Here is a 24450-nt window from a genome sequence, read left to right on the forward strand (position 1 = left end):
ATAAATTAAAAAAAAAAAAGTCAAATAGACATCTCAACCTAAGACTTTTGTGATGTTATGATCTAAGGAATGATAATCTTTAAATGCAAGTATTTTCTCTGGTTTCACTAGGTTTTAGTGGGGTATTTAAACTTTAATATTACCTATGACTTTGTTTTAAAAGATGAACAAAATGTTCAGAAATTAACATGATTTTACCTCTAAGGTATTGGTGCCTAGTTTTGTAATTCCATATCATTTTCTTTTAACCAATTAACTCATATAATTCAATGGCACCCCTAGTCTTTGCTCACTAATTTGTAATTATATATTTTCTCTAAGGAACCATCCTATGTTTTATTGCCCTGTCTGTATTCATGGACACTGAAAGATTTAATTTTAGAAAACTCGAAGTGGGAAAAGCTACTTTTCTTCACCAAGTGAAAATTTTAAAGTACTGAAGGGGTTAATTAGAGTTGCCTTGATTATTTAAAACACCAAAAGGTCTAATATACAGTCATCAAATTACTTTTAATATATTGTCTTTTAAAATTCAACAATTAGATAAAATTAAATAGTAATAGTGGTATTTAAAATTTACTCTGAGTTCTGCCTTAGGGGGGTTGTTTATCCTAAAATTAATTATTTCTTATTGTAAGCTAAATTCCTTTTTATTCTTGTGAGGTATATAATTAGTGCCTCTCTGAATTTTAATTATTTAATAAAGTGTACTATGATTAATATATTTATTTAAATTGTCAATTATCTTTATAAATGTTTCTGAAATATACTCATGCAATTTGACCCCTTAATAGGTCTTGTAAGCTGAAATATATTCACATACTAATCTTTTTAAATGCATATACATTTAAACTACTAAGTATAAAGTATTTGGTCTAATCTTTCATTTCTTAAATGAGATGCATAAGGGAACATACAAAGAAATGACCACTTGTAGCTTGAGTTTTCCTGCCTGGCCCACAGTCAGGACAAATCTCTCTCACCTGCCAGTCCCACAGCCACTCAGACCCAACCAAGTAAACACAGAGACTTATATTGGTTACAAACTGTATGGCCGTGGCAGGCTTCTTGCTAACTGTTCTTACAGCTTAAATTAATCCATTTTCATTAATCTATACCTTGCCACATGGCTCGTGGCTTACCGGCATCTTCACATGCTGTTTGTCATCATGGAGGCTGGCAGTGTCTCTCTGACTCAGCCTTCCACTTCCCAGCTTTATTCTCCTCCTTGTCCCGCCTATACTTCCTGCCTAGCCAATGGCCAATCAGTGTTTTATTTATTGACCAATCAGAAACACATTTGCCATACAGAACATCCCACAGCACTTCCCATTCAAGATAAGTACTAAATAATAAACAAAATAGCCTATCAGAAGCCAAGGAAAAATCACAAATAATTTTATTTTCTATTGTGTCTTAGACCACATCTGAAAAGCATTGAATCTTAGAAAAGGCTTACACTTCAATCATGAAAAAGACTAGAATGGAATTCAGCCAATTTGGTTTTCTTTTTGTTGTTGCAGTTGTTGTTTTCTAGTAGTAATAATTCTGGTTAAGAAATGACTGATTCAGTTGGTAAGGCTATGCTGATTTGAGATGTTCTGCATGTAAAGTTGTGGTATAAATTTCTCACTGATTTTGAAGACTGATAAAAATATAAAAGAACATCTTCAATTTCCAAGCCTAGGGACTAATGCGAGATGAAGCAATTGGGATAAGAAGTAATTAGGAAGTATGGTAAATAATTCTTTATGATTAAATAAGCTTTAGACATGCTAGATCCTAGATAATATGAAATTTTGTAAATGGGAGTATTGGGGAATAACTGGAAATTTGGGCCTTCAGTGGGAAAGAGAGCTAATCGTGGGAATGTAAATGTAGTTATCTCTACCATCCAAGGACCATGAAAGCCTTGACAATGACAATAAGCTCCCAGAGTTTGAGAAAAGAAAGGCCATAGACTATCCAGAGACATTTTTGTCTGCTTTCTATATAATTATCTTTGAGAATCTTGTTTAAATTTTATCAGAAAATGCCAGTGAATTTGCTAATAGGACATATCCATTGCAGGGAATTGAGAAAAAGCCAGTTATGCTTTAGACTCTTAGTGTCTCTCTCCTGCAGCAGTCTTTCAGGACTCAAGGATGGATGGATGGAAGGAAGGAAGGAAGGGAGAGAGGGAGGGGCAGGCAAAATCTTCCTTTTTCCATCTAGCTCCATTGATGTAAATTACAATACTAAATTTGAGTCTGTCTTCAACTCTTTTACTGAGGCAAGAGGCCCAGTCAGCCCTTTATGCTTTGCTAAGCATACTTTGTGTTCCTCTGATACTTTCAAATGGGACAAGAGACTGTTTTGTAATCTGAAGACAGCCATCCATAGTATGCCTATAAGTGACAGCTTAAAGTGAACAGAATCCTCTTCACCCCTCTTTAAATCAGTTTTTCTTTCTTTTTTTTTTTTTTAGATGACATAGGTGGCTATTAGACTCAAAGACACAAACATGAAGGGTTAGTTGGCAAGTCACAGGAGAGAAAATACAAGTTAATGTTAGCAGTGGTGCACATGTTTAGAGTATATGGGTAGATAAGAATGAACATCAAAGATACTGAAATAAAGGGCTGGAGATGTAGCTCAAGGGTTATTAGAAATATGAAAGGCCTTATTTTTAATGCCTACCACTGCAAAAAGAGAGAAAAATAATATTTGTCTAGCTTGATATGATGGTACCTGCTGTAATTCTAGCACTCAGGCAGCCTGGAATGCCTGTATAGCCCCTGTTTTTACTACAGCAGGAATAACAACAACAAAACATTGATGTGCTAACAGTAGTGAATCAATAAGACTATTGTACTTGGAGGGATAGAATCTTGGTTACATCATTTCACTGTGAAGCTTGACCATGAAACTGCTTGGAACTGTTTCCTGTTCTTCCTTACTCCTGCAGAGATCCAGACACTGACTGAATCACTTGCCACAAAATAAAATAAAATAAAATAGGAAGTTAAAGCAGTCGTGACTTAACTGGTAGAGAATCCCTCTTTTCTCTGTCCTCTTTCTCTGCTTTTAACTCACTGAAGGATCTCAATTCTTAGGGAGGAAGAAGCGGGTAGTGAGAGTAGTAGCTGTTTCAGTGACCCCCATCCAAAAAGTAAGCAATAGGGAATGGATGATACTCTTTGAGTACATATAAGTGAAATAGTGAAACTACAAACTGAAAGCTCTGGGAAGAGAGATGTCCTATTCCATGTCTAGAAGCAGTGGTGGTAAAAACCAACTAAACAAACAAACAAAAGGCAGTTTTGTGTTATACTCATTCTTAGGTGAGAGTTCTTAATTAATCATGTGGTATGCATGGGTTTTGTTTTGCTTCATTTTTCCCCAAACTGATTTTGCTTTTTAAAAGAGAAAAATCTGTATTATCTTAAATAAAAGTGCCACTGATATTGGAGCTGGGAAGATGACAGTTAAGCTTGTATACTGTTCTTGCAGAGGACCTTAGTTAAGTTCCCAGCACCCATGTCAGATTTCTTCACAATCAGGTGTTCTGATGCCTCTAGCCTCCACCTTTTTTGATGCACTCACATGTGCAATCCTACATACAGAAACATATACATATGCATGCTCTTTTTTTTTTTTAAAAAAAAAAAAGATGGTAACTCAGAGTTTCTGGCAATGGTTCACTGATGCAGTCAACTACATACACATCCAGAATGTGTTAGTGTGGCTAACTATTTGAGGTGCCAATGTGGCACTCATTTGGTAAGAAAAATACAGATAGTAACCTGGCTGGTGGTGGTGCATGCCTTTAATCCCAGCACTCAAGAGGCAAAGGCAGCCAGATCTCTGTGAGTTCGAAGCCAGCCTAACCTGGTCTACAGAGCAAGTTCCAGGACAGCCAGGGCTGCACAGAGAAACCCTGTCTTGAGAAACCAAAAAAAAAAAGTAAACATGATAAAAAGTAAATTTTATAAAATATACAATATGTTAGTGAATTTGAAATAAGTAGTTGTGATAAGAATGTATCAGTGTGCACTCTCCAGCTAAAGTGGTCAGAAAAATATAGAAGCCATGGAGATAGCTCAGAGGGTAAAAAATAAATAAATAAATAAATAAATAAATAAATAAATAAATAAATAAATAAATAAAAGCTATGTAAGCAAAGTTTCATCACCAGAACCAACTTAAAGAGCCAGATTTAGTGGCATGCATCTGTAATCCCAGCACTCTAGAGCAAGATGGGGGAGGGGCACCTAGCTAGAGTACATATTATAGCAACAGAAGTAAGAGACCCTGCCTCAACAAGGTGCAATGTGAAAACCTACTCTGGATAGTTGTCCTCTGACCTCTGCAAGTGTGCTGAGGCATATGTGTGACAACCCTCCTCCCCCTGCCACACACAAATTTTTAAAGATTAATTCATGTAAAAAAAGAAAATACCATATGCACATGAACTTCCAGCACTTAAAAGATAAATATCAGCTAAGTTGCTATGCAAAAATGTGGAGTGACAAGGAATATATGCTAATAAAAACAGTGAAGTTATTAATTGCCTTTCTGCAGTTGCACAGGAAGTTGGTGGGAAAGGTGATTCATTATAGAATCTGATAAGAGAAGAACACTACAATTTGAAAGTTAGATTGACAGCTGATGAATTGTCCACTTATTTCTTGCATGCCAACCATCAGCAATTAAGAGTTGTAGTTCCCTCATTTACAACATTTTTATACTTGGTGGTGAACTACCTTTACTGCTGTGTATAGGACATTTGTTACAACTGCCTGGGTACACTCTCACAATGGCAGTTTTTGCTAAGCCATTTACACTCCACACTTAGCTTGTGCTAAGTAACACCAAGTAACATGCAAATGTATATTTGGCCTCAAGTTTGTGTTCTGGATGCCCAAATTAACCCTCTGTCTGTCTCCTTTGTCTCATTATTAGTCCTGTGTTCAGTTTTCTTATGAAAATGATGAGGTTCAATATACACTATTGTATTTGGTAGGTAAGAAGTTATAAAGGTCATTTTTAAAGAAATTGAATGTGACCAGCATCAATGAGATAGTGGGTTCTCTAATAGAAAAGGAAAACTTGGAAGGATTCTTAAGGATCCATAAAATACTTTGTGTTCTTGAGTCCAACAGCCACCACCTATGTCACCTAAAGAAAGGACAAACTGAGGAATGAAGAGGCTGTTAACTCAAACTATCACTTACATGCATTCTACCTTATAGGCAGATTGCTGTCTTCAGACTACAAAACATTCCATCTCAGACTACAAAACAATCCATCTCTTACCCTGTTTGAAACTAGCAGAGGAACACAAAATGTGCATAGCAAAGCAGAAAGGCCACCTGTGGCCTCTTGCCTCAGTAAGGAACTGAAGGCAGACACTTCTGGTATATATATATATATATATATATATATATATATATATATATATATATATATATATATATAATTTTGTAGTGTGCATCAGTGGATAAAGATGGGCAAAGGAAGGATTTGCCTGTGAATGAATATATATATATATATATAAATTAATAAAGCAATGCTACTTCATAGTTGTCTCATCCTTGGCTCTGCACTGAAATGGGAAGCATCTCAGTCGCAAGTAGCCTTATACTGAATGACAGTGTTCTTGATTGCCTTCCCCTATGGTGAAGCCTGTTTTTTTTGACTGGTCCTCGCCAAGGTCCTTCAACACCTCAGAAGCAAATTCAAAGATCCATATAGTGTTTACATTGACAGCTTGTGCTCTAGAGCAAGGATGGACAACCTTCCTCTATAAAGAGCTGACTGGTAAATAGTTTAGGCTTCACAGGCTACAAAGTCCATGTCACGAATTAAATTCTGTTCTTATAGCACAAAAGCTGCCATAAATGATGCATAATGAATAGAGTAGCTGTGTTTCCATAAGACTTGGGGACTGAAATTTGAATTTTTTACATTGTCATGTAGCATAGGATTCTTCATTACTTTTTAAAAGGCCATTCAAGATATGAGATCTATCCTTCGCTTGTGGATCCTAACAAACTTGTGACAAATCTCTACTCAAGGCATTTCTGTGTTCTTTGTTGGTTCTGTCTGGCAGTTTCCAGTTCTGTGAACCGGAGCAAGTTAATTTATCTATGCTTGCTTCAGTTTCTTTGCCTGGAAAACTAAGTACGTTTTGATATAAACTGGATTTATATGGCCCAAAATATACTAGGCCTTCAATAAATGCTAGATGTTATCAATATTCCTACCTCCAAAAATATCTTTGCTTTATCTTCTCTGAAAGACTCACTTGCCTTGCTTTTCCTTTTCCTAGTGTTTTATGCCCTTAGTAAATGATTGATTCTGATAAAACACATGGAATATTTCAAAGGTCTCTTTGAAATATTAATTATTTAAAACATTGAATGTAAGATATTTTACCAGTGGCATCAACAATGGTTTTTCTAGTAAATATTAACATCCAGGTTCATTGGGTGTTTGTTTATTTATAGAATGCATAATTTTCAATTCCCAAAATTCTAGCATATAGGTAACTGAAGGAAAAAATGAGTAAGCATAAACATTTTTTTAACTACCATTTACCATTAAGCTCTCTTACCTTAGGGCAAGCTGCCAGAAATGTGCCTCTGGCCAAAAAGTTCCTACATAGAAATCTACCATTAGAAATCAATCCATTTGTGTTAACAAGCTTCTCTTTAAGATGCAAATACATCAGGCACCATTTAATTCTCCAACTCAATTTCCCTGATAAACTCGTAAATAGCACACAACATGTAGGTAGTTGGGGCAAAATCAATTAACTGTCCATCATTCATCAATTTGGAGCAGAATATCCATTTGTCTTATGACACCCACCCACCCCCACAAAAGTATTTATTTCATGACTATAAGAACCTAAAACAGTAAGCTTAAGTTGAAATTATTTAGAAAGAGTGCTGTGCACTTTGAAGTTTGTGTGGACTCTGTAGTTTACCTCATTGTGGGAAACTTGTTGGTTACCTGTTCTGACAATGAGATAAGGTAACAAAATGAGTAAACTCTATGGAACATTTTCCAAGATTACCTTTAGCTTTCATTGCAAGAGTTTAATTCTGCTTTTAGGTACATATCTCTCCAAAAGGCCAGAACCTTGGAATCCAATACTTTTCTATTTTGTTTTATAGGTGTTAATCACTGCTTAGTATAATCGCCGCATGGCCCCAGCTTAGCTCAGGGTTACTAGTGATTTCTTCTAAACTCCTTTGCCCCTTCTCCCCTCTAACAACTTTTTCTTCTTTTGAACAGGAGGATCTGCCTTCATCATTTCTCTTAGAACACTGTGCTTTCTATTTATACTTTCTTATAATCTCTTTGGAATAATATCTTAATTCTTTTTACCTCACTTTCTGGCTTTAAACAACTTCATAGACCATTATTTTAGTGACCATCTGTTGGTGTTTCCAAATCCCTGGTAACTCCTTACCAATTAAACCACAAACAAAACCTGCCATCAGATGGGAGCTTTCTAGATTCTGTAGGCTATAATACATGTTGTTCAGTCCTCTGGTACATCTGTGGAGTGAGTGATTTGCATAATTGTTTGATTTCTCTTATTTCTGATTCACTTTTGGCACTACTGTTACACTTACCCAGAGATATTAGTGTTTGAAGCATGTTGTGCTATTTGTACCATATTGCAGGGGCCTCTCACTTGGTCTTTATTCCCTCATGTTGTTCCATGTTCAATTGTAAGAGCCATTTATCAGCCCAGGGCCTTCATTTTTTTGTAGATTCCTGAGAAGGGATTTTGTTTCCTTCTTTTTGATAAGTGAGCAGTCCTCTAATTCCATGTCATGTGCAAATCCATACATCTTGCACAGGTTCTTAATCTGGACCTTGATAGATTATGTGAGAAAGATTGAATACAACACTGATTTTTCTTGCCTTCCACTTGTCATTGCCTTCTTACACTGTCAGCTTCCATTTACTACTGCTGATGACCTTGTTCACAAAACCAATTTGACTTTTCTACTTAGGCCTTTACCAACAGTGTCCAACTGGATGAGCTAACTTGGCCCAGGCTTATATGCGCAACAGTGTTTGCCATTGTGGATTAAATTCTATTCTTTTTTTACAATTGATTTCTCTCCCAAGCTGGTCTGTTTTGCATGCTGCTGTGAGGCTGATCTTGAAAGTCACCCTCATCACACTCTTGTCCTTCTGACGATCTAACTGGAATTTTAGAGTTGCTTGACACCCTTTGAATCTTCTTACGTTGATAAACTGTTTAGATCTGTGCTCTGGTCATTCCTATCCCATTGTAAATGTAGATCTTTTAACTTTCTCTCCTTATGCCTTAGCATAGGGGCCATACTTCCTTTTAAGTGATTATGCTGATTCAAAGTGACTTCAGCTCTTTTACTCACTGAGAACTGTATGGTTTGGAATTAGGGATGTAATCCACTGGTACAGTGCTTGCTCAATAAGCACAAGGTCCTGGTTTCAAACACCAGCACCATAAAAAGTATATAAAAGGGGCTGGAGAGATGGCTCAGCAGTTAAAAGTACTGGCTGCTCTTTCAGATGACCTGGGTTTGATCACCAGCACCCACGTAGTGATTCACAGTCATCTGAAACTATCAGGAGACCCAACACCCTCTTCTGGCCTACATGAGCACCAGGCACACAAATGGTACACAGACACACTTACAGGCAAAATGTCCATACATGTAAAATAAATACTAAAACAAAGGGGTTTTGGTTTTGTTTTGTTGTTGTTGTTTTGGTTTGGTTTGGTTTGGTTTGGTTTGTAGTGGGTAGCCATTCCAGCTTTGATCTGGAAGTTCCAACCCCCATTGAGACTTCGGCAGCTGTCAGGCCTACAAGGCAGGGCCAAGGGAGGTGCCTGGAGACCCGAGATCTGGATCGGCCTTATTAAGGCCACTCCATGTAGTTAAAAGGAGATTTATTTAATGGTGTAGCTTACAAATTAAGGGATAGGTAGGTCGCGGAGTCTGGGAAAGGTATATCGCAGTCCAGCGGTGTTCTCTGGAGCTCTGCTTGGTCCACCTCCACCGTCCAGGGTCCCGGAACAGAGAGAGCACTGGCTGATCCAGATCTCGGGTCTCCAGGCACCTCCCTTGGCCCTGCCTTGTAGGCGTGACAGTTGCCGAAGTCTCAATGGGGGTTGGAACTTCCAGATCAAAGCTGGAATGGCTACCCACTACATTGGTTTTGGTTTTCAAGACAGAATTTCTCTGTGTAGCCCTGTCTGTCCTGGAACTCACTTTGTAGACCAAGCTGACCTCGAACTGCTTCTGCCTTCCAAGTGCTGGGATTAAAAAGTGCATGTGCCACCACACTCTTAAAGTATATAATAAGGACAGTCAAAACTAATATCAGGTGACAATCAAAACTAATATCAGAGGTTTGCCTGGGTAGTAAGGATAAGAAAGTGAGAGTGATTATGTTTTGGTATGGTGGTAGTTACATGGGTTTATCAATCTGTCATACAGTTCAAACTGTGCATAAGATCTGTGCATTTCAGTATTTGTGAGTTTTTACACTTGCATCATATATTGAAAGAGAGAATGGGCACACACGAATATGCACTGTGTTGTACTCTAGATTTGACTGTCTTTGAACTGGTTGTTATTGTTGGTGGTTTGGTTCTATTTCTGTTTCATTCATCTGTAACTACAATACCTAAATTACTACAGAAATTTAATGTTTTTGGAGGCTTAATTTAAGCCCTATTTATTCATAGTGCCTTTCCCTGCTTTTCTAGTTCATAGAAAGCATAACTAATTTTTAAAAATTAATATATGCAAGTATTATCTCACATAGGATGGTCCTACCCTCAGTAAAAAACATTTGTTTCTATTGGGTCACTTGTTACTAGTTGATAGCAACTTTATTCAGTTTTAACAGAGATCTTAATTGTAAAATTGAAAATTTGAGGAAGCTATAACGAAGCCATTATGCTCAGGTTTTTAAGATTCTAGGAAATAACATCTTTAATCTGAACTACTCCCAAAGTGGAAACTTTAGAAAAGATTTGGGTTTTGGATTAGGTATGCTCAACTGATAAAGTATATGCAAATATTATAAAATCCAACAGACTATGAATTTCAAAACACCTGTTCCTAAGCATTTAAGATTAAAGACATTGAACTTGTATTATGTTTAGGTTAGTAATTCTCAAGCCTGGTGAATTGGGGTGCCGTCTTCAATAATGGAAGTGCCCAAGATACTGTTCAGTTACTTGATATTTAAGGAATATTCTAATTAACACTGTTTGATACAAGAACGAAAGCAAAGAATAAGAATCATTTCAAAAATGGTGGAGCTAACAAATTAGCATGCCACAATTTAATGGATGGTTTGTTGGAAAGTACATAGCTCAGAGGTCAGACATATACATAGTGTACATAGACTACACATAGTATAATAAGTAGCATGAGTTATGTGTTCTCATGTTCTTAATTCTTTTCCTTGCTCTCCGACTTCTATAGAGGGGTACAAAGGTGCTGCCAGATGGATGCTACACAAACAGTGGGTTTGCAGCACTCCAGAGGAGTCCTAAGCTTAGTAAATCCCTAATCTATTATAATGGACTCAAAACAAAACTACATAGCATTTGCCCTGGAGGAACATATAATTTGTTTTTAAAGCAGACAAACCTACCATTTACCTTAGATGGAGGCTCTGTGTCATGTAATACTATTGCTATAAAAATAGACATTAAAAATGTATAAAATTGTGAGAAACCCATAGAGAATTCTCTCACATAAGTATGTGCTAGCCATCAGGGAATGGTTTTGCACAAAAGTATAGCAGAGAATATTAATTTACCTAGTGTTTATTTTAATCTGTAGCATCGCCAAACATTCTGGGGCAAATAAGTCAATAACACATAGGTTAACTTTAGTACTGAAAACTGAGCTTCACCATCTACTGAAGGACAAATACCGTGGGAAACATGAAGCAGAAGGTATCACCCACTCCTTTCAGTTCATCAGATGATAAGCTGCTCATAGAGTCCTGAAACTTTATGCAGCCCACCTAGCTTCTTAGTGTTCTCTGTAACTAATTATGTAATGAAAGATTATAAAATGAACTCTGAATTGTTGCTTCTCAGCTTTGCCCACATATAATCATTTTAATGGCTAAAAAGCATTACAAAATTATCTCTTGATATCCCTTTACTCAGTAAAAGAGGTACTGTAAGTTGTAAAAAAAGCACTTTTTGTGTTTAATATGTTTCTTTTACAATAAAAAGGAACACATTTTTCCCTTGGTTAACTCCATATACAATAAAAAGTTACTCTCTACTAATTACCTGTAAATAAGGATCCATGATTATATGAACTGGGAAATTCTAAGTGAACTGTCAACGTCACACAGTTAAAATCACAGACCAATTTTCACTGAAACTCATTCAAAATGATTGGTAATATATTTCAAGTGACCATATTAGTTTCCATTTTGTTTCAGGAAGCAATGTAAATTGGTCCTATGATTACATTTATAAAACTTAGATCTGTTAAGGTTAAACGTTCTATGAAAATCACTTTTAAAGTCAGCATGGAGCAAATGAATTTGTTTTTGTTTTTTTGTTTGTTTTTTTGTTTGTTTGTTTGAGACAGGGTTTCTCTGTGTAGCTTTGCGCTTTTCCTGGAACTCGCTTTGGAGACCAAGATGGCTCAGCCATTAAAGGCTAGGCTCACAACCAAAAATATAAGAGCAAATGAAATTATAATGGACTGGAGAAATATCATTTCTTCCTTTTGATAAATGCAAGATATTTGTAAAGAACTGTTCTCGCTGTTTCTGTTGCTGGCTTAGAAGTATATATATATATATATATACATACATATATATATATATATATATATATATATATATATATATATATATTCTCAACAGAAGCAGTATCATCCCCAAGAGTTGAGTGACTGGTAGATAGAAAAAAAGAATCTTTGATAGTACAATGGTTTGTGGCATAGATAAATATTACATAACATAAATAGATAAGCAATAGTTCCATGACTTTACATTTTAAGAGAGATGAATATTGGGGAAAATATGTATAAAAATGTCCCACAAGTGAGGAAGGAAATAATGAGAAACAAATGAGAAACATGTTATAACATATTTTCAATAAATGTTGTCAGGTGGCATACAGCTAAATTAAGCAACCGGATTTATTTTTGCCATCTTTGTATTTATATTCCACATTTTTGTCTAATCAAAATATACCATTAAAAAATTTTAATGAAACAATATCCATAAATAAATGTTCATGTTTTCATTTAATTTATGGAAACCATAAATAGATGCCATTTTGTATTCCGTTCTTTTCACTTGTTTACACATACTCAAGTCTACGTGGTATTTATAATTAACATATTTACAAGACCACAGGAAATTCACTTGCATTGTTACTCTCTTATTTGTTCTTTAGATGTGAAATTTCTTCTCTATCTTCCTACTTCTGCTTTTGCTGACTTCTAATTAAATGTTGCAGTTCAGAGGCTGAGGAGAACACTTGGTGGGTAGAAGTGCTTTCTGTGAAAGTGAAAGTAAGCAGACCTGAGTTTGAATCCCCAGAACTCATATCAATCCATCCACAGTAAATTATCTAGAATCCCAGCACTCTTATGCTGATGTGGGAAGCAGAGATGATAGGCAAATCCCCCAGAGCTCTATTGACAGCAAGCCTCAAGTTAAAGGGGTTCAAGGGACAACAAAGAGAATTTGTCTCCAATAAGGTGGAAAGTGACTGACACTTGAGGTTCTGCTCTGGCTTGCATATGTGTGCTGTGGCATGCACACACTCACCCTTCCATGTGCACACAATTGGGTACATAACTGGAGCACTTCACATAAGTCCTCGGATTTTCTTAAACCTCCTTATTCCTGATCATCCAGACTCCTTTCCTTCTTAACCTTCTCTACCCTGAGCCAAGGCTTAGTGATTCTATTGATAATTTCAAAACGCATATCCTCGCCATTCCTTCTTCTCTTGTTTTTTGTTACTTAGACAAATAGGTTATGTTCTTAGACATTTTTCTGCCTTCTGTTTTGCCACAATGGTATTTGGCAAGCCGCTCTAAAACTCAAGTTTGATCATGTAACATGGCTTCCCATTGCTTTTAATTGTACTACCCAATATGGTGGCTATTGAACACCTGATTTCCAGCTAATCAGAATTAAAGTGTACAAAAGGAAATATGCACTAGAATTCTAAGACTTGGCCTGATTTAAAAAAAAAAGTATGTTGAGTATCTCATTACTTTTTAAATATATTTTCTTTAATATGAATGATTTGGGTTCATATTTAGGACCCATTACATAACATCTGGGTGATGTCTTGGTTTTCTTATTCCTATCTGAAAAGGTATAAGAAACTTAAAACATCTAACATAAAATTTAATTATCCTAGCCACATTCCATCTATACCAAGCTATTTAACTACTTTGTTCCTCTTTTCTTTCTTTTGGAAATATTGAGTGATGAACCAAATATGTCATTCATCTTAATGTTTCAAAAGCACAGCCCTCTTTCCCTAATCACTGGGAATATTCCCTCTAGTACATTTTCACCAGATATTGGTTCTGAGAACTTATGTCTTTCCTTTCCATTTTCACTCAATATCCTATCCTAGGTAGTTTATTTTAAAAGGATAAATAATCATAACATTGAAGAAATTTTAAGTCAAATGAAAAGCATAGTGATTTTAGCTTGTTCTTATCCTATAAGAGAAAATTTTCCTATAATGTTGTAATACTGCCTACTTAAGACAAAGTAGGAGTTAAGTTTAACCTTAGACTGGAATGGGAGATAGTATGTTCTCCCTTGCTCTCCATTCTTTTCCTTTCCTTCCTACCTTCAAATGTCCCTCCCGTACTCCAGACCCATACATTTAGCTCAAAGGGCCTGCCTAGTGAGGGTTCTTTTCAGCAGTTAGGCAATTTGGCATGAAAAAGCTCAGGTCCCTGTAACATTCCTGTCAATTGATACTATATTATAAATACTGTTACTAATATCAGGAATGTGCTTCATGGCCAGAGTTGTCAAAGTTAAGACTGAAGTGTAATAACTTAAATGTTGTTTCTGTTAGGGAATTCCATGAGCATCCTTTGAAAACTCTCCATTCTTGTTTCTAATAGTTCTTTCCCATAAGAAAAGCCTTTAGGCATGCACCAGCATTCTAAAAAGCAAATGAGACTTTTTGGCTGATGTCTTTCAATATAAAATGTGGCCTTTCAGATGATGTGGTCACCTTTTTCTTTATAGAATGTCAGCATTTCAAAATGAGTAAAGGATATGGATTAGGTAAGAATTGAATGCAAATGTGTTTTGCAAATAGTGCCTTTTGAGATAATCGCAGATGATGGTTGAATGCTGAAGGTATTAATACAATCAGTATTTAACCTTGTGTACCTCCGCTTCATCAAATCACGCCCTGCACATTGATTGCATTAAGCCAGGTCAGTGGTTTCTTGCTTAGGAATATCTTAGAAGAATCTTAACAGGAAGGCTGCAGTAGCTGATCAGCTACTGTTTATTTGCATACTGAGTGTGTCATCAATAATACAAAAGACAAGGTCTTTAAGTTGAAAGAACAGTGGGATTGGCATGAATTTTGCTTAATGGTGCGTAATAAGCAAAGTAGTCTATGATGCCAGAAACTGACAGGACCCATTATGTTAAAACAGATATATGTCTTTAATTTAAGGGTATTATGTAAATCTGACAGGAATTTTTCCCCTTATTTTCCTGTAGTTTAACTTTAATTGCCATAAGATTAATTCTGATTTCTCTCGTCCTCCAGAGGGTGATGAGACCGGAGTGATGGATAATCTTCTGGAAGCCCTACAGTCAGGTGCAGCATTCAGAGACCGCAGAAAGCGAATTCCAAGGAATCCGGGTAAGACCCACTTTAGATGCCATAGTTTGGTAAATGTGAATGTTCTACACCAAGTCACTCTGCCAAAAAAGGAAGAGTAAACTTTCTCAGGAAGATGTTTTGTCTCACCTGATCTCAGTTGGTATGTGGAATCTGGGTAAGCCCCTAGTGTAATAAGTTTACAAGTTTTAACCCTATAAATGTATCTTAAAATAACCATGTATTTTGAAAAACTCAGAAATAAGGACCCCCACTGTGTTTAATATTAAATATTTTAATTGTTGTTTTATGAGCATGAGGCTTGGGTAGAAGGTGATTAAAAACCATAAATGTAATTAGCTTGTTTCTACAGTTCATTTTTGGTTTTCACTATAGTGTATCGCCCATTATTATTGTTAATAATGGGAAAAATCACCACGATCCTCAAAAATCAGAAAATAATGGAATAATTGTTTTTGGTTGTGGTGCTTTTTTGTTTTTTTCCTTTTGTATTTTATTAGCAACAGATAAAGTTATGCTATAAAACTGGTCTCAGTGTGGAGATACATAAATGAAGTAAGACAAGTGGAACTGAACAGTCATCCTTCTGTGTTCAATGTGGGTAGGGTAAATAGTAACTCCTCTCAGATCAGTTTATCCTATCACTTTCTCATATGTTCCCTTCGTATCTTTCTTGATCTCAAAAAAGAAAGTAGGCATATTGATTTTTTTTCCCCTTCATGAGCTATAAAGCTATTTGGATAAATATTGAAAAAAGAAAAATTAATACTAACTATACAAATGCTACTTAATTTAAATTACTATAATTTGACTTAACTAGCCTATATTCCCTGAAAAATGTTATGTTTGAACTTAAAGTTATTGTATGTTAGCAGAATAGAAATTGGTAGCCATTGAAATTGAACAAATTGGAGGAAAGAGTGGTACTCAGTACTGAGTGGTAGGCAGTACTGAGTTGTCCATAAAGCTTTGGGCAATAGTGAAATTCATAGTTGAAGCCCATTAAGTTATATTTATCTTCTTCCCATTTGGGTAAATTTCTTATTTGGATAATGGTTAATGTTCCATTTAGCCCTTCATGGAAAGCTTATAGAGATTAGCTTAAAGTCAAGGTTTGAGAGGAAAAAAGCGTTTTGATTGGAAGGGGAGACTGCTTTATGTATATAAAGTCACTAAAAATACCCTCTAATGGTTCTGTGAAACTTGAGAAAAGAATTTTTTTAAATATGTGTATTTATGTTCATAATAAAATTTTTTAAGTAATATTTTATGGCAGAAGGCTAAGAGAAATGTCTACCGACCATAGGAGGCAGTCATTCCTTCATCTTTCATCCCAGTGTAAACTGGCAAGTGTCTACATGCCATCAGAGGTTCCTTCCATCCATTAAGAGTAACACTAACAATAGAAATTGGGGAAAGGCAAACTGAAATAATTTTTTTAATCAGTATATTTCTCTGCTAAGAAATTTAATAAAGTTCCTAAATTAAAGCATGTTATTCTGGACCATTCAAAAAGATGTCATTATCTTCTAGTCTGTATATTCTGAACATACTCATTTGTTAAAGCCCCTTTTTGATAAGTCTCATATCTCTTACTGACTGCACAGAGCCTATATGAGACAGAGTGGTCATTCATTCAATGGGTTTTCTGTACATTTGATACTCAAGGTAATACAGTGTTGTCAACTGTGAAACACCAGGAGTATCCTCATAAACACTGTAATTATATTAATTGTGATGCCCTTTGGTTTAGAGCTAGATTCCCCCTATAAGCAAATGAAGTTTAAAAAAAATAGTCCATTTAGCTCTCTGGTAGTCATTCCCAGAGGCAACAGCCGCAGCAGACATCCTGCATCCTGAGTTAAAAAGAAACTGGGGGGGGGGAGGGGTGCAATTGGAGGGAGGGAAGGTGAGAGAGAAAATGAATCATAAGCCAACAACAAAAAAAAGAAGAAACTTCCTGTTTGTTTGCCTCTTTATGGAAGAAGAGCTAGAGACTTCTGCAGGTTTCTACCTGTCTTTCCTTCCTGAGCTAGATCACCTTTGCCTGCCAATTCCATAGTTTCTTAGGTGTGTGGTTTGATTCCATTCCAGTATCACTTTGATTTGATATCTTCAAAATTTCCCCCACTCTACACTGGAATTCTTAGCAGTTTAGCATAACTTCCATTTCAATATGATAAAATAAAAGTAGAATAGCAAAATTATGAAGAATACTAATTGCCCAAGGAAAGAAAAGTTTGAAAAGACAGCCCAGCCCCCAAAATAACCACCTAAAACTATAGCCAACTGACCAGTGTAGATGTAACCAACCGTCTTATTAAATAAGAAACACAGAACCAATGCAAAGAAGAAAGCCAAGAGGTCAGAGTTAAGAGCTAAAACCTTACCCTTCCTCCTGCGGTGGTCCTACCTCTCCAAAAGAGAGCTACTTCCTGTGTTAAAGTCTTTAAAAAGACTTTTGGTTCTGCCTTCTCATTGGTTGTAAAACCAACCATATGACCGCCTCGTCACTACCTGTCTGTACAGACCTCCAGGTCTTCTATGGTTGGTATTGAGATTAAAGGCGTGTGTCTCCAATGTTGGCTGTATCCCTGAACACACAAAGATCTACCCAGCTCTGCCTACCAAGTGCTGGGATTAAAGGCATGCGCCACCACCGCCCGGCTTTCCTATGGCTTGCAATGAATTCCAAAGTGCTATTAATTTTTAAGTCCAAGTACTTAAGATTTATTTTTCAGCACTCCATATAAATCATAAGATGAAATATATACCTATATTCACTGTGTAATATTTGCTTTTCTTAGTTTCCTTCTATTTCATTTCTCAATGAAAACTACATGTTACTTTTAGAGTACACATGTATTGATTGATAAGATTTAGGTTTGCATTAATGATGCTAGAAATAGAGCATTATTGTGTGGTCTATTTTTCATCATTCTTTGACCAGTAGTGAACAAGTTGAGCACAGACCATTTCTGCTTGATTTATATGCAAAACTGTTCTAAGTAAGCACTAATGATGTTCTCTACAGAAATTTCAATCACTTTTTGCTTGTGTGTTCTAACACAATATAATCATCTATGCTGCACATTTCTTCATTGTTGATCTCTGTAAGACAGTAGGAAATAAGGTCAATGCAATATGGTTTTTATGAGAATATGAATATAGCAGGCATTCGTTAGATACTGAAATATGGGAGAAATTAGGACAGCATTATACAGCAATAAATTCCTCTTGTTAGTTTTACATCCATGTCAGCAATTCACAGTCAGGCTAACATTGAGGAGCTAAACTCATAAGACCACCTGCTTATTTACAAACCTTTCATTTGGGAATAAATAGTTGAATATATATGAAATCAGTCTAGTATAAGCAGTTGCAAATGCAACTACAAATACTGACAAAGTGTTCATCAGACTGAGCACCTAAAACTTCTAGAAAACCAAATGCTTAAAATAATTATTCCAAAATCAGCGGCCCTGATTATGGGCTCATCTCCATCTGCCTGTTCTGCTTTGTTCTGTTCTGTTTGTTTGGCACAGAGTCTCCCTGTATAACAACACCTGGACTGTCTGCTTCAACTTATGTAATGCTAGGAACACTGTCTTGTGTCTCCATGCACAGCTGCGGAAAGCTTTTAAGGTTATGGCCAGTGTCAAGTTTCTCTAAGATAGAGATGATACTATGTGTTAAAAATTGCTACAAGTAGTATAGTCATATTTTACTTTAAAGGATGGAAATGTACTTTTAGCCTGTAATGGCAAACTCATTGTGGTATATGCTCTTGACAACTACTTGTTGAATCCTTCACAATAATAAAAAATGCTGAACCCACCAAAACATCTCTTCAAGATACCTAAAGCTGTTTCTGAAGTTTGAAGTTTAGGCATGAAGGAAATAGAAAGATGAATCTCCATCACTATGAATAGAAGTTTATGAAAGAAGTTTATTTTATGGTAGAACTTAAATGTCTCCTCTGTATCATACCTTCATATGACCTTTCTATTCAGTAATTTTTAATCTTGACAAGTGAAGAAAAACAGTGATGTTCTAATTTTTTAAAGCTGAATCTAACTATATGCCATTACTCTTGTATCCATTGCACTTGAACTTAACTTCCACCTGTTTGTTATCCTCAAATCGCAGTTTGTTCCATAAAATTCCTAAATACCATCAGGAAAAAAAATGAAAACTAGAATGACAGCTACAGCCTTTTGTTTTGGCTTTACCATCTTCTCATCAGATTTTGTCAACCTGCCCTCTTAAGACCAAGAAGTAAGCTCCAGAAGTAGTGAGTCTTTAGAGATGACTTAAGTCAATGTTCTCACTAAATTACTCAGGAGAACAGCCCTTTCTGAAGTTTCAGGGGTTTTAATCTGGTGTGTAGGAGCATTCTAAGGATTTAAACTGTTTGTTTGAAGGCCTTATGGAATCTAAGATGGTATTTTCCCTTTCCACTTGGGAAGATTTTAACTTGAGATTTCAGATTTAGTGGACTGTTCTGTTGTTTGTCTAGCATAGATGTTGTACACTGTAGGTAAGCAGTATAGTACTCTCTGGGCAGTGAACAAGGAACTTTTTTCATACATTATTTACAACTCTGCAGTGCTTTCAGGGAGGCAAGGTACATTCTGGACACAAAGAAATGGAAAAACAAAACAAAGTATAAGGTTTTCATATATTTGTTAGGAAAGTTAATACTACCGTGCATAAATTTTTTCTGTATTGAAAAATTGTAATAAATTCTAGCTCTTTAGTAGAATTCATGACTGTTAATCAAAAAAATAAATGCTTACTTTGGTTCCTAATAAAGTGATTGATAGGTTATTTTCAAATATGTGAAACTAGCCTATAGTTAAGCAGTATGATTCTATTTGGATAATCCAGTATTGATTTTACATATGTTTGAGACAACATATCAATTGTGTATATCTTAAGTGATAAGGTCATGAAAATGGTGGAGCTTCATACATTAATATTTTTATATGTAATTTGGTCACTATATCAACAGGTGGTTAAGATCAAACATAAGCACTATTGAACCTTTCTGAGAAGAAAAAAAAGACTTAAAAAAACTCCTACTATATATGTGTAGATTCGTATTTTTGTGTGCAAATTTAAATTAATATTTATTCTCATTTTATTTTTTATGTGCATTGATGTTTTCCCTATATGTGTGAGGATGTAGGATCCTCTGGAACTGGAGGTATAGACAGTTGTGAGCTGCCATGTGGGAGCTGAGAATTTAACCTGGGCCTTTGGAAGGGCAACCAGTGCTCTTAACTGCTGAGCCATCTCCCCAACCCCCTAAAGTGACTCTTATTCACCAATAGCAAATATTAAAAGCCTCTATTAATGGTCCTAAGAGCCCTAACATGGAAGACCCAAGAGATGCCCATACTTAGTGATAGGATACAACAGATTAGTGAATAACGGGCCAAAACAGAAAATAAATTTAGAAATACAATTCCAACATAATGAGATTTTAGGAAACTATTAGAAATAATAAAATGTTGAATTCAAATGGGATATGGTCCAAGAAGGACACATGAAAAGACTAATGTTCCCATCTGGCAATTTGAATATTTTTTCAGTTGCCATAAATAGTATTGATCAATTTGCATGTCTTATTTAGAATGGAAACTTCCTGGTAGAGAAAGATGCATGGCCCAGAGAAAGCGTAATGGTCAAGCTGAATGCCGTCTGCACAGAACTGTGTATTATGCATTATTCTTATGCTTCCATATTCTATTCTTTATGCTTCCTGTGATTTGCACTCACGGGGCCCTTGCACAACACTTACCCTCTTCTCAGAGGCTGCAGTCAAAAACTTCTGCTATTTTCATGTTCTCTCTTTCACAAAACCATTCCTTGTCTCCATTTTCTCCATCTTATATTCCACACAATGACCGTCATCCAAATAAAATAGTAATTCCTACTGGGACAGGTCATAATTAAGTTCTATTCTAGGGAGAAGTCTTTATTACTAAGTATATAAAACAAAATTTATAAAAATTACGCCACTTATAAGATAATTAATATGTTCAGATTTTTCTGATATTTGGAAAGCATAGGGTTTTTTAATTCCTCTCCTCCCTTTTCTTAAAGTAAAGGCTAATTTTAGTTATAGTAAGACTCTGCAGTATGTATTATCTGTTTATCTAAACCAGCATGGTGTTGGAAAAGTGCTGTCTTTGATTATGATTATATTGAATGAAATTATGTAAGAAATATTTTATAAGGTATGACTTCAGTTTACTTTACTTCTTCACTTCTGTTCTCTACCACTGATAACTTTTATCCCCCTACTGGATCAGATTATAAAAGTTAATTGTGACTTTTAAAAGTTTTTAAACAGAAAAGAAGTTCATTTTTGAAGTGTGGTTGTTTTCTGCCTTCTTTTCTGGGCCCTATAATTTGTGATATGTGTCCTGGCATAATTGCAGGTAAAGGGTAGTATTTCGGTGAAATTCATCACTGGGTACCACTTCCTAAGTATCCAGAGCTGCTTTTGTACCAATTAGCTATGACCTTTTCTTCTAGCCTTAGGGTAGGAGATTATTAGAGGCAACCACTTCTGAATTATTTTCTTTCTAATATTAGTTTAAGCAAATTTTCTTGCAGAGCTCTTCTTTCAGACTGTTTTTTCCCTTTAGCTGCATCTTTCCACTAAGCTGCTAAATCTTTCACAGAGGAATTAAGCATGATGTTCCTAGAAACATTAATAGCCTGTGCCCTTTTCTGAGTGTCCTACTTCAGAAATATTGCAGCTGCTGTAGTTTTACATGCTGTCATGCCTTCTTGTTTCTCTTGTCCTTGTAAGTTTGAGCTTTAAGGTAGATCCAAGTGTTTTTATCCCTGGGTGAGGTCTCTGAGATGCTGACTTTCTAATTGATGCAAAAGCCACAGTGAGGTGTAGAAGGCCATACTGCTTCCTTGTTAGCTTAGTTCATCTTAGTAGCAGCTGATTGGAATAGGAGAGTCATGGTGAGAGTGGATAAATAAATAAATAATTGCAAATCAGTCTTTCATGTTAGAAAAACAACACAAATCAGGTGCTCTATGAATAGTATACTGTCATACTAGTGTCACCATTAGACATGTTGTGTACCATTAAACCTGAACATTGGGAAGAGAAAGACCAAGTCCATGATTGTCCAATTAAAGCAAGCTTTACTTAATACTGGCCCCGAAAATGGACACTGGCCAGGTCCATATCCAAGATTCCCAGTAGTGTTAGTACTCATAAAGGCTGGACCCACAGGCTATAGTACTTCCTGCCTTCATCTAATTGGGGGCAAGCATACATCCTGACATACTTCCTGCCTATGTACCTCCCACCTACATGTGACCAAGCACATCCTATACAGTTGGGCAACCAAACTTGTTTAGGGGCATTAAAAACATATGAATTATTATCTTACATGAACATCCCCCATTCCAGTAAGTTATATGTCCTTGGACAAGTAGAGCTCACAGGTTTGCTTTAGCCCTTCCAGTGTTAATCCTGAGATTTGTAAGAGAAAAACCAGTTCCACAATTTTGAGCCAAATTTGAAGGAAGCTTTAGATAAATACTGGCCAAGATTACAGACTTTGGCCAGGTCCACTCCTGGGTTCTCAGGAAATGGCCACAAGTCACATATTGCAGGGGCTTAAAAAAGCAAAAGCACAGGGCCACTGTATTTCCCATCAGGTCCAATCAGGGGCAAGCATACATCCTGACGTACTTCCTTCCCACATACCTCTACCCACATATAATCAAGCACATCCAGTGCAGATGGGTCACACAAACAAACCTAGGACAAACAGGAACTTATTCTTAACTGTCTTAACTGCAAACAGAGCCCTTAACCTTCAAGGTGCATTTTCCCTGTTTTGGTCTCCCATTCACTTGCAAGGTGTGTATTATTCTTGTTCCTGTTTTGGTCTCACAACAGTAACATTCTTAGATGTCAGTGTGCTATAAAGAAAACCCGAATGAGCTATGAACTATCAAAAATGCATGCAAAGCAAACCATTGTCACTTGAAAAAAACAAACAAAAAACCCGACATACTTTTAGTCAAAGAAGAGTATGAGCAAATGAAAAACTGCTCTTATTAGACTTACATTACTTATTAGATGGAGAATACTGAGGCAGTGCTGAGGCTTGTGTCTTCTTCTTCTTCTCCCACCATACCTGTCATTTTCTTTGTCTTAACTTGAATAACATGCAGTTTATGAAATGGCCACTGCTCTGCAGTTCACTCGACTGAGGTGTAGGTCTCATTGAGAAGAAAGTAATTTTCAAAGTAGTTAATATGAAAAATATGTCCCATTTAAATAATGGAAGACAAACTTGACTAATTTAACTTGGACATCTAATTTTAAATCTTTTGTGAATTTTGTTCTGAAAACTACTACCACTTGTTAAATTTGAATAAGAGAGAACAAAACGGACATAGTAGAATATTACTTCTTCTTCACTAGCTTTAAATTAATTTTAGATTACAGAGGACCACATCTTCATTATGAAAGTGAGGAATTCAATATGTACTCCAAAGTGTTCTATTCTAGTCCCTTTTATAATGTCAAGACTGCCTGTGAAGAAGAAAGGAAGTCATATTTTTATCATATAAATGTTACTTTTCTAAAGTAACATGAAGTTAACTCACCCCTCACTTATGACTCTTTGCAGCTTAATTACAACAGAATTCACAAATGTAACATATCACTTGATACCTGGCATATGAACATTTATGAAAAGAGAAATAGTACTTTAAAATTAAACATAACAAGCCTGCTTTGAAAGATTATATATCACGAACAGTTTTTGTAGTTTGCACTTTTGGAAATAAGCTTATTTTGAAATTATGTAATTACATTAATTGGGATACAAATCTTACTTATACTAGCACTAGTTATAATTGACATTTAACACTGGTGCAAATTAATAGTTGGAACACCTCACAGATTTTTACTTGTATTTATGCCCATCTGTGTCAGCTATCCAAGTGGTAAAATAATAATCAAAAGTCTGATGGCTTAATATAATACCTGTTGTGCTTGACATATCTTTTATGCCTTGACATTAAATGTCTCTGTTGCCTTCCTATCTACTTTCAAAGCTCTCTTACCCATTCCTGATCCTGTTTAACTGCACTTATTAGTCCTTTGACAGTGCTGCCTACTATTGATGGTATCATTTAATTTGCTTAATTTCCTGACATTTGCTATGTTCATTTTTTACTTTGGGTTTTCTAATGCATGATTTGTGCTTAAAATAGAAAATCCCTCCACTAAGATTCAGTTATATTACCTAAGTACTACAGTTGTCCCAGATGTAATAGGAAGAGATAAAGAAGGGATCACAGATAATAAATTTTCCCTGCTTTCTCCACAAATTTATTACTGCAAGCTTTAAGTCTCAGCTTTTATTGATAAATATAAATACAAGTTATGTAAGGACAGTCTGTGCCTATTTATAATAGCATTCAAATCTGATTTTAGTCATTGCTAAGGCCGAACCACTCCATAAATAGTCCTGAGTCAATCTGAAAACAGGTATCTGTTG

General features: G+C 35.8%; 1 protein-coding gene across 3 annotated transcripts in view; it reads left to right on the top strand.

Annotated features, from left to right (window-relative positions):
* Positions 1 to 24450, top strand: part of Diaph2 (diaphanous related formin 2) — a 765516-nt gene that overhangs the window by 606241 nt on the left and 134825 nt on the right. For all 3 annotated transcript variants that reach the window (XM_052735290.1, XM_052735298.1, XM_052735306.1), the window contains one exon: positions 14819 to 14914. In XM_052735290.1, coding sequence (XP_052591250.1) covers positions 14819 to 14914 — 96 coding nt within the window. The remainder of the gene's footprint in view (positions 1 to 14818; positions 14915 to 24450) is intronic.

This window comes from Peromyscus californicus, unplaced genomic scaffold (genome assembly GCF_007827085.1).
Source record: "Peromyscus californicus insignis strain IS unplaced genomic scaffold, ASM782708v3 Scaffold_10__1_contigs__length_136768540, whole genome shotgun sequence".
Lineage (NCBI taxonomy): Eukaryota > Metazoa > Chordata > Mammalia > Rodentia > Cricetidae > Peromyscus > Peromyscus californicus.